Below are 11,064 nucleotides of genomic sequence, written 5' to 3' on the forward strand. Positions count from 1 at the left end.
TAACTAGCCATTAATGTGATATTTGTGTAGAGTTTCCCAGAGTGAATAGTAAGCTTGCTGCTTGATTCTTTTTAGCATCAAACCCACTGTTTAAGAGGTTTTGCTCTCAATGTAGATACTATGTATCCATAATAACAAGCTAGACAGAGCTGTCAGTTACTTTAGCAAGCCTAGGTTATATGCAGTGCAGGTAGGATGCTGTGACCAGAAGACACCATTGAGCTTGATTTGAGGCCTCACTCCTGCCTCCACTTCTTTGCAGGTAGGCAGACTGCTAGTGTCCTTGTTGGTGTTTGATGTAAGTCATGGCATTCATCTGCAAGATAGTTCAGTGTGGAATCAGGGGCCTAAATCAGGAGAATGCTAGGAGGAGCTTCCACAGTAAGCTCTTGCATTTGACAAATATCAAGAGAAGGCTTTGAGAACAGAGTTCTGCAATTTATTCTACATAACTCCTGAAAGATGAGATTTGTCAGGGGACTGTTGAGTAAGGTTAGGAGTTGGTTGTAAAATAAATGAAGTATCACCTGTGAGTTCTGTATTGGCTGATCGAGGCCCAAGAATTTTCTCTCCTACTTCTGTGTTAGCAAATGTGGCTGGGTATTCTCACTTTCTTTCCAGTGCTGATGTGCAATACCTTAGAAGTAATTTCTGTGTGTACTGTGCAGTGGGGATTGCCAAGGTGGATAGATATGTGGCTAGGAGGAGGAGTGAAAAAAGATTTACTTAGCCACTAAAAAAAGAAAAGAGAGAAGACAAGGGTTTACTTTTGGCCAGTAAAACAAAAGATTGAGGATGTGCAATTGAAGAAAATAAGGGTAAAACACATGGAGCTGGCAAATTAATCAGTTTCTGATGAGCACACATTTAAGTAGCTGACATGAAGAACTATAAAGCTACTCTAATGAGAAGAAAAGTGGAATGAGCTACAGACATCTGGGCTTTCTGCAGTGGGAGGGAGGAAGAAACAAGCAGTGGCAAGAAAATCAGGAAGCAAAAAATTCAGACTCCAAAGAGAAGAGAAAACTTTTGGAGGTGACTTCCACTCTTCTGTGTGCTGTAGGCAAACTGAATGGACCCGGCTTGGGAGTGCTCTGGCAGCATCTTGCTCGGCTTTCTTTGCACATTTTGCCCTCCTTGTTGTTTTTGCCATTTGGGCTTATAAGGATTGCAGGGCATTATCTGAAAACTTATCAAGGTTTCTCTTTTGGCAGGCATGGGGAAGAAGGATGATCCAAAGCTGATGCAGGAGTGGTTCAAGCTGGTACAGGAGAAGAATGCCTTGGTTCGCTACGAGTCCGAACTGATGATATTGTGAGTGAACGTGCAAAGCTTCAAAAGAGGAAATACTTTACAAATAGTATTGGAAGATCTGCTAGTACTGTCTTGCCTATAATGCCAGGATCTCAGAAGTCTCTTAGGCTGATTCTTGGCTGAGATATGAATCTAAGTACATCTCAGAAGAATCTCTGGTAGAAGAAGATCTAATAAGGAGTGAAAGTTCAAACTGTTTGTGTACATGCAGAAGTACGGATGCTTGTTCAAAGTTTTGAGCCCTTCCTGAGCTGTTCTTGGGCAAAACAGGTCTTGTTCACACATGTGTTTCCGCTTTTTGATTTGGAAATAATAGGTGATTCATTCTGGTTTTGGTAGAGTCCGCTTATGAGTGTGGCCAAAACTGTTCGACATCCTACGCCTTTAATTCAGTCATATTTTCCAATGTGGCCCTCTTCTCTGCCTATAGTGGGATCCCACTGCCTCTCATCTGGGCTCAGATGATAAAGCTCTTCCTGTTAATGAACCTGGGAGCTTTCTTAGTCCCTCTGCTGCAAATTCACTGAAATTAGTTTCTGAGTATGCCAGCCTGACTTGGGCAGTGTGGAAACTCGGTGTCCTTCTAGGTGCCAGAAAAGCTCCAAGGTACTGTCTGCATTGGAACCTGAAAGGGCAATGGCCTGCAATGTCCTTAGTTGCTAAGTAACTTTTTCATGAAGGTGGGAGGTGACAGGAGATATACGCAGAGATAAAATAGGATTTTGACAGCAGTTGCAGATTTGTCTGGTCCTTCCTTCACACACTGTCTTAGATTTGCAGTATTTTCACTGGGATTAAATAAAGTTGGTTAGTATACAACTATGTGAAAAAGATAATTCCTCCATAACCTTCTCATCTTTCCTTATTCCACTTCTGAGCTGAAGGCAAAGGACCTGAGATGCTGAAAGAACATTTAAATCTTTTTTAAAATCTTTTTTACATATCTTAAGGGTTGGAATTGGAAAAAAGAAAAAAGGGAATTGGTAAAGTATATAGTAGATATCTAGAGGGGGGCAGAAATTGAGAATGAATACAAAGCAATGTATAGAGTATTTTAATATACACAGAACTGGTATATTGGACTCCTCGTGTGTTTCCCTTTCAGCGCTCGGGAACTGGAACTAGAAGACAGGCAGAGTCGATTACAGCAGGAACTCCGGGAGAGGATGGCAGTGGAAGGTGAGAGCAAAAGGAACATTTCACAGTTTGTATGAGCGTATTTCTAGTCCTCTGTATGCTGACATTTTTTGGTATCTCTGTAGATCATTTGAAGACAGATGAGGAGCTCTCAGAGGAAAAGAGGATCCTGAATGAGATGCTAGAAGTGGTAGAGCAGAGAGATTCTCTTGTGGCTCTCCTTGAGGAGCAACGGCTTCGAGAAAAAGAGGAAGACAAGGACCTGGAGGCAGTCATGCTTTCCAAAGGCTTTAGCTTGAACTGGTCCTGAGCTTAAAACATTTACCTCTGCTGGTCTGTGTTGTCCAGTTGGCCTACCCTGAGTTTGCCAGAATTACATGGATAGGAAGATACTGAAGGGGAAATCTCGGAGGGGTCTGCCAGCATGCAGGGATTCAGTCTGAAGCACTCAGAAGCCTTTTGATAACTGTGTTGGTTCCAGAAGCTTAAGTTTCATATGTTTGCAAGCCAAGCTGAAGATAGTGGGCTGAGACTATGCAGTCTCCTTGAAATCCCATAGAGTGGACCGTATTTTTTCCTTGTAGTAGGAGGGAAAGGAATAAACTCTGTGTGGGGGGAAGGAGGTTAAGGCGAGAAGTACCCTTAACTAAACTGGATTTTTGGCAGTCCATTCCTTTCCCATTTTCACTGCACCAGTTCTAATAAAAGGGAGGGAAGTGGCAACCCTCTCTGGAAAACCACAGCAGCCTGTAGCAGCCTGTATGGAGGAGTCAGCTATCCAAGAGAGCTCCAGAAGCCCAGGGCAGCACCTTCTTTGCTTTAGTCTTCCTCCCCACCAAAGAAACCTGCAGTTGATTATTATGCATGGATATGAAGAAACACAAGACAGAGAAGATTCTGCTAATATGTGTGATGGAACTCTCTGCCTCCCAGTTTTTAGAGAGATTTGGGCATCAGAGGACTCTCTCCCTATCATAGTCTCCTAAATTTTGTTATTGCTGTGGGGAGAAAAGGGGAGAAGAAGAGAGGGAAGATGCCCTTCTGCTTTGCTACACACTGGAGAGAGAGCTACCACTGGCCTTAGTCTTCACGGCCACAGCTCAGAGACTGATGGGTTTCTTTGTTCTGTTTTTGTTTTGACACTGGAAAATACTGACTGTGGGACAGTAGTAAGTGTGCGCTGGGGTAGGGGTGTTACCAGGCATTCCCTGGCTGTTAACCCCTAAAAGGGAGAAGCCCTTAAGTGACTGAACCACCAATTAGACTTTTCAGTGTTTTTACTTTTTCCTCTGTATTTTGTTTTTGCACATTGGAAACAAAGCTTAAGACCTGCCTGGGCCCTCAGTCACTTTGACCCTTTTATGTCAATTAACTTATTTTTTTAATACTTGAAAGAAGATTCATTTTTGTATCTTTTAAGAAAAATATGGACGAGTGATGGGTGTGTGTGCCTGCTGCATCCTACAACTTCCACTTCTAAATTACTGGACGTTGTTACCTGTGGCTATTTATTAGTGTTCTTATTAATAATGTTAATGTTACACATCTTTGATTGTGGAGGGGGTGTTTTAACTCTATTAGAGGAAGACACTACTGCAGATTGGTCCCTGCTTCACAACAAGGGCAGCCTTTATGGACCCATGGATGCATCCTGCCCTAGCAGATTTCCTTTATGATGAAATCCAGTTCATTCATGGAGTTGTAAGAATCTATTTGTGTTCCTAGCATACTTTTCTTCTGCATCCCAGATTCCCCCTGGGATAAACCTATAATTTATTTAAATATTAAATGTTTATAACAGGAAAGCCAAAACTGTGAGGTAGAGATATCCCATATGCCTCTTTCTCACTGAAAGAGGGGACCCTCGCACTCTTGAGATACAGCTAGAAGGACTTTCATGTAAACAAAAATAGCACATTTCCTGCTGCATCTGTTGGAAGAAGCTCCTTTTAGCTCAGCTAGAGAAGCTGCTGCTTTTAAGCCAGGAGGGTACTCATTGTAATCCTACATTAAGTAATGAACAGGACATGCACTGAGGAATTCAGCACCATTCACTGTTTGACAGATTCCCCAAGCACACTACACCCTTAACTTGCCCCACAGAGCTGAAATAGCACTGTGCACTGGGTAGGTGTCTCATCCTTAATGTGGTGTGTTAAGAGTTTTTTCCCCTTGGGTTGTTGACTATTTTCTTCTCTAGTTAAGAAATACGAAGCCTGCTCCTCAGTGTCTTTGAGAAAGTGTCTCATTCCCAAGCATATTCATACAACGCACTGACTTTCAGCTTGATGATATGCTGTTTGGTGCAAGATACCCAAGTAGGGTTGAACATCCTTTAATCTTTTGCCCCAGGATAGAAGTTAACGTGGTTTCTTGCTGTTGGCTCTCTGCCTTCCACAAAGATGTCTTCTGTTAGCCAGGGTCTACAATTTGAATTCTTATCTGACTCCTGAACATATCTCAAGCTAAGGACAGTCCCCAGAGACTCTCAGCAGTGCTCGATAACTGTGCAAACATTTTTTTTCCACCTCAAATGTTTTCCCTTCATCCTCTGTAGTGTTTTCTATTGAAGCATTACAAATTAAACCCAAACTTTTGTGAAACAAAGCAGACAAGCAGCTGTTGTGCTGCTCAGTAATTGTGCATGTTAGCAAGTGGTACCTGCTATACCACTATCACGGGACAAAACTCCTTTAAGTGTGGTGTACCAACGGGACATCCGCAAACAGAATTTCCCCCATGTGCCAGTGCAGAGGCCAGCTGCAGAAGTCACATTGTCAGTGGTAGTTTACATAGTCTGTATTGAGTGGCCAGTGGAAATTGGAGAGGAGGAGGGAAGAGAGGGAAACTAGACAGTAGTTGATTGTAAATTCTCTTGTACATAGAATTGGCCTCTGACCATTCTATAGTGCAGTATGTATATGGAGTACATCTGACTTTGAACAAAAAATCATTGAAGGTGAGCTGTAGAACAGAAATCCTGAAGAAGAAATATCAGATTACTACTTCTCCCTTTAGTGCTGAAGAACACTGGCCAGATCTTTGCAAAGCTGAACAATGATATCGCTTGAGGGTGTAATGCCCTACTGCAGGGGAAAAAGCACATACTCTAAAACTCTTTAGGTTATGTTGAAGTTCTCCAGCACTGAGAATGAAAATGAAGACCTAACATTGTACACACACAAATTAGTTAAAAATACATGAATGGGAATCTTAAAAGGCCTTTTTCTACCAAACTGGTAGTAAAAGGCATAACTTGTACTTGTTCAGTTGCACTTTAAGAATATAACTTGCATATCAGATACTGGGGTTTTTTACTATCTGAATATTTTTAATTCAAATTTTATATTTTTAAAGCTGAAGGAGGCTCTTGTGACTGCAAGATTCCTTATTTGTATCAGAATCCAAGTAGGATGTTCTAGCTTTTGTGCTATCTAAGCAGGCAATTGCACGTGGCTCAGTCATGTGCATTCAGTGATGTGTGGCTGTTTCGCATATGAATGAAGGAAAGGCCCTCAGCTTCTGAGAAGTGGGCGTGGAACAGCAGGTGCCTTCCCCTTTTGTGATGTTGTCCATACCAGGGGCTGGGCGCTCAGTCCATGCGATGGAAGGACAGCTGCGTTTGGAGCCTGACCTGTGCTTGTTTTAAAATGGGCACCCTGAGGATGGGGGAGAGCTTAAGTCCCCTAAGGGGAAAGGTGGGGGTTACTGTCTCCTGGGAACACCCAGGAGGTAAATGGGGATGGGGGAGTGAGGACTGCCAAAACAACCAATCTGCTGTTTTCACAGTACAAACAACATTTTTAACTGTTTTGTTTCTTATACTATGTTTTCATTAAAAGTCAAAAATGGCTGTAAAATCCTGAGCTTCAGAGAACTATGCGTTGGGAGATGACATGATTATCTTTCAGCTCCAACTTCCAGACGTACTCCTCCCTTTTTCAGTTATCCAAAACCCCATGGTCTCGCTAGGGCATGTTACAAACTGCGTTGCTGAACATATTTTAGAGAAAACCGCACGTTTTAAAAGTCTGTCCTTCTCTAACCATCTCTGCATTTTATGTAAATACTTGTTTGTATGTAAAGACACCAGTGGACCCCTGCGGTCAAGAACCTGAGTTTTGTGCAATGCCTAGGCCTCTATTAGAACATGGTGCTTGCATAGAGCTAGTCACCACATTTGTGTGCACTCTGGTGGTTTTTAATATTTTTATACATTCTAATCCTGAACATTACAAAGTATTATAAGTGGTCTAGACTGCATGATCTAGAGCAGCCAGCAGTTCCATTTTCGTAGCAACTGTTCCTAAAATCTCCACAGCTACACCTTGTTCGGTTAACATTCTTTTGAGTTTTCAGTTAAATGTTTACACCAGACACCAGTGGATGAGAAAGGCATTGCATTATAAAACCTCCTGTGTACAAACTGAAAAGCCATGATATGGCTGTGCTGGGAGTTTAAATTGTCACAGTCTGCAATAAAAAGAACTCTAAAGCATACTAAAAACCAGCCTGTATATAATTCACAGAGAAGAAGATTGCTTGCTCTTGACCGTTGCAAAATAACAGAGTTTAGAAGCTTTCCAAATGTTTCTGCTTTTGGATTGCTCAGAGTACTGCTATAGGCAGGGTAGCCGGACAGATGAGGATGTCATTGAGAGTGTAGATGTTAAGGGGAGAACGCCATGTTCTGATGGCATTGCAGTAATTTAAATACTCTCGATATGTGTGTGTGCATGCGTGTGTGTGTGTGAAGTCTAATCCAGGTGAAGGGATCTGCTTTGGCATCTTCCCTTTTGTATGAAAGTGAACTCTGATATTCAGATTGTTCAAGGCTTTTATGGTTGGCATGTATGGCGTGTTAACAGAAAAGTGTATACCCTACCTGTAAAAAAACCAACAACTCTGTTCCAGCCTGTTTTCTTCTGTTTGGTTGTATTTTATTGTTTGTTTTTATACACACTTGCTTTGTTGGTGTTGAGATTTTAGCACCTCAGATGGCCAACTGAACTAAAAAAAATAAAGCCATTAATTATTTTTTCTTTTTGTTGGTGGAATTACATTTGTTTCACTTGCATTCACTCCCACAATTGGTGATAAAAGGAAACCAGGAGTGAGGGAAGGTGATCTCGAGATGGGATAAAAACCTAGGCATTACAGGGCCTGAGTTCTGCTTCTCTCTCTGTTGCTACACTTTGAGCCTATCTGAATTATTTGAGATACCAACAAACCTATTTTGATACAGCCCCAACACATGGTCCTCCTTTCTCCATATTTTACATTGATTCCTCAGATTCTCTGTGAAGAGAAATGACAGTAAATTGATAAGAAGGGGTGAATGGAATGTAGGAGTAAACTGAATTGTAGGAACTAGGAATTGCAGCTCACTTCCTTGGTCTGAAGTACTAGTCTGAATATCTGACTCTGGTACAGCAGAGAGGGAGTGAATGAATGACATCAGCACCTCTGTGCTGACTCTCCATGTTGTATGAAACCTCCATCGCTGTACACCCATGCCTCATCTGCACTGTGCAGGTCCAGGAAGATAAGCTAAATTGTCTGCAGCTCCAGAGATTAGTTGTGTGTGTGTAGGAAATAACACCAGAAAAGGGCCCTCTATCAAAGAAATCCCTTCTCAGGAACTCAGTCCCCAGAGCAGACTGGAAGGATTCAGAGGTTTAACCCTCATGAGCTTGTGTGTGAAGAGAAGCTGTCTTCTCTGGTATCTCCTGTTTGAAAAGAACAGATGTTGACCTCATGTGATGGGTGTTAGGTCTACATAACATCATGAGCTTGAACTCCAGAGGAATCTGCCATCCAGTCAGCAGTGTTGCTGTCATTGAGTACACTACAAGGCAAATCACAAGACTGCATTTTTTCACCAAGCAGAAAGCACACAGGATGTTGTGGGAAAACCCAGCCGGGGAAATCCAAAATGATGAATCTTACTTTCCTACCTACCCCACTACCTTCAAAACAAAGGATAAACTTTGGTCTTTGTAAGGTGTGGCTGGCTGTGGCAACAGGGAGGGGATGCTGCTGCTTGGGATTTCATCTTTTGCACTCCCCACCCCAGAGGCTAAGGATGACAGCCTGCTGTGGGTGGTAGGAATGACACTTCATTTGTGCTGCTCAGTAGATTCACAGTTACTTTGGAAATGTTTCAAATCCTACAACTCTTCCTGTCCTTTTGGCCTCTTGCTTTTAAAAGCAATGGGGGAAAGCTCTGGTTGTGTAGGAGGGATCTCTCTGGTGTCAGAGGGCCATGATTATTACTAGTCTGCAAAGATTTCTCCCTGGAGGTGACTATATGGAAAGAACAACCACTGGACTTGGGGACACAGGAGATCAGGATCCCATTCCTTGTTTAGGAGAACAGCTTTGTGACACTTCATCCAGCCTTTTTAATTATACTGCAAACTTGGTAGCCCAGGGAATTCCCTCTGTCTGTGCCTGTACAGCACCCACACTGGATCTCTGGTCTCAATAAGGAACCCACAAGTTTTGCTACTAAACTACTAATGGCATAACCAGTCTCATAAAGAGGCCTTGGTGTATTGCTTACCTCAGCAAATAGCTAAGCCAACTCTAGAGGGCCCTCTAGAATGTGCAGGGCTACACTTCCTGTACAGATTAGCCATATGAACATAGGAAATAACACCAGAAAAGGGCCTTCTAACAAAGAAATCCCATCTTGGGAGCCCAACATGGTGGCAGCTGTTGATTTCAGTTTCCATTTATTATGAAAGTAGCTCAGAAGCATCTGACGCTTTCCACACATGGCTGTTTCATTCCCTAGAAGCTGCCTCACTCATGCCACGTCATTCTCCTTTTTACAGAGGGAGCTGGAGCTGGGGAAACGGGCAGAGACCCGAGCCCTATTCCCACTCCCTCAGGTTCAACTCTTGGGTAAGGAATAGAAAGGAAGGTACCATGGTAGGAGTGTGAAGGAGGAGCAAGGAAGGATGTTGATGGCTTCACATAATAATATGCAAAGCCAACATCTGCCACTTTTTGGCAACAGTAGATACGCGTTAGTAAACTTTATGTAATACAGCTGCTTTGATTGGATAAAGACAAAGATGTCTTCTTCCACTTCTGTGAATTTTTCTCTGTACTATGTAACTTGTTAGGAAAAATAACTACAGAAGGGAATCATGCCTAATACCAACAGAGAACAACGGGTGAAAAACCTGGCATTCTGGCTTCCCTGGTGTGTAACCATTTATAAGAAATCCTCACAGTGAATGCTATGGGCAGCTGTTTACATTAGTTGTTGCATTTTTAAGTCCTGTATATAGGAGAATGCAAACCTAATCCTTGAAGGATGGTACTTGCCTGCTATCTCTCCAGGAAAGTATTCTTGGAGGAGATTTTCTTTAAGCATTAAAGTAGGACCTGGGTGCATCTTCCTCCTTTAAATTGTAAGCATTAGAAGAAATGGAGCTGTTACCAGAGACAAAGGATCCTACGGATGGTAACAGGGATGAAAACACAGATCTGGCATGTGGCTGCTTGACCTCAGCCTCATGGCCAGCGTTGTCCTCCCAAAGCACCTGGTGGGAGGGGGCCTTCTGCTTCTTTTTATAGAAATTACTCTATGGAAGCTATGAAGAGTTCCCTCCTTCCTATATTTTCTTATTTTCTGATACAGCATTTAAAATAAGGAAAGAAAAAAAACCCCCAACCCTGTCCAAACCAAACTCTGTAGAAAGAACTGTATTTTCTCTTATCATCTTCACAATAGTGTAGAGCCTGTGGACAGCAAGGGAGTGAGCATAAGGTTTTTCAGGCTTGCTGAGTTTTGTAGCATCTGGAGCTTTTCAGAACTTCTCAGACACAGAAGTCACATTGTTTCTTGTAAGCAAAAGATGAGATCACGTCTTTTTTTATTATTACTATTTTCTATAAAGATATTTCAAATAAATCCCAATTATTCTGATACCAGAAAACAATACACAGATTTCTTAAAAGAGATATATGTACTTTGGGCAGAAGAAAGGGAGAATGTTTTTCACATACTTGGGGTTAGCAGTGCTAACTTTCCAAGATAAAGCAGTTTTGAAAAACAGAAACCTAGCTTCAGTTCCCTGTAATTTACACAAGCTGGCAGATGCCAGACACGTACATGTCCGGTTTCTTTCCCTAAATAATTCCCAGCGTGAATACAGTTAATGGCTTGACCAACATATGACTCAAGTCTGAATCAGAATTGATTTGGGCTGCATTTTGCAGAATCCCAGCAACTTTTAAAACATTCTGTGATCAGCTTTTCCTGATTAAACACACTCTGCTTGCTCTGTGCAGTAAAGCAAAGGCTGAAAGGTGTATGGTGACTGTGCATCAGGAGGAAGAAAGAGCAAGACAGAGAAACTGTATTAAGTAAAAACAAACATTTTTTTAAATAAAACTCTATTTAAAGTATAAAATGGTATTAAAATATTTTAAGTAAGATCATACTAAAGCTATAAAACTATCTTAAAATTTTCATTTTAATCCATATAGCCTTTAATATTTATAAATTGAACATGAATAGATTTAGGCTGAGAAGCATAAGGTTTGAAACCATCTAAGTTCCAGAATAATCTTCTCAATAGTGGGGACAAGGGACCT

General features: G+C 41.8%; 1 protein-coding gene across 1 annotated transcript in view; it reads left to right on the forward strand.

The window, feature by feature from the left end:
• The window catches only part of MICAL3 (microtubule associated monooxygenase, calponin and LIM domain containing 3), a 165,867-nt gene extending 158,374 nt beyond the window's left edge, over nt 1-7,493 (forward strand). Inside the window, exons 34-36 of the mRNA XM_067306880.1 lie at nt 1,215-1,314; nt 2,420-2,493; nt 2,577-7,493. Coding sequence (XP_067162981.1) covers nt 1,215-1,314; nt 2,420-2,493; nt 2,577-2,761 — 359 coding nt within the window. The 3' untranslated portion in view covers nt 2,762-7,493. The remainder of the gene's footprint in view (nt 1-1,214; nt 1,315-2,419; nt 2,494-2,576) is intronic.
• The last annotated feature ends 3,571 nt before the right edge of the window (nt 7,494-11,064 follow it).

This window comes from Apteryx mantelli, chromosome 1 (genome assembly GCF_036417845.1).
Source record: "Apteryx mantelli isolate bAptMan1 chromosome 1, bAptMan1.hap1, whole genome shotgun sequence".
In the NCBI taxonomy this organism is placed as follows: domain Eukaryota; kingdom Metazoa; phylum Chordata; class Aves; order Apterygiformes; family Apterygidae; genus Apteryx; species Apteryx mantelli.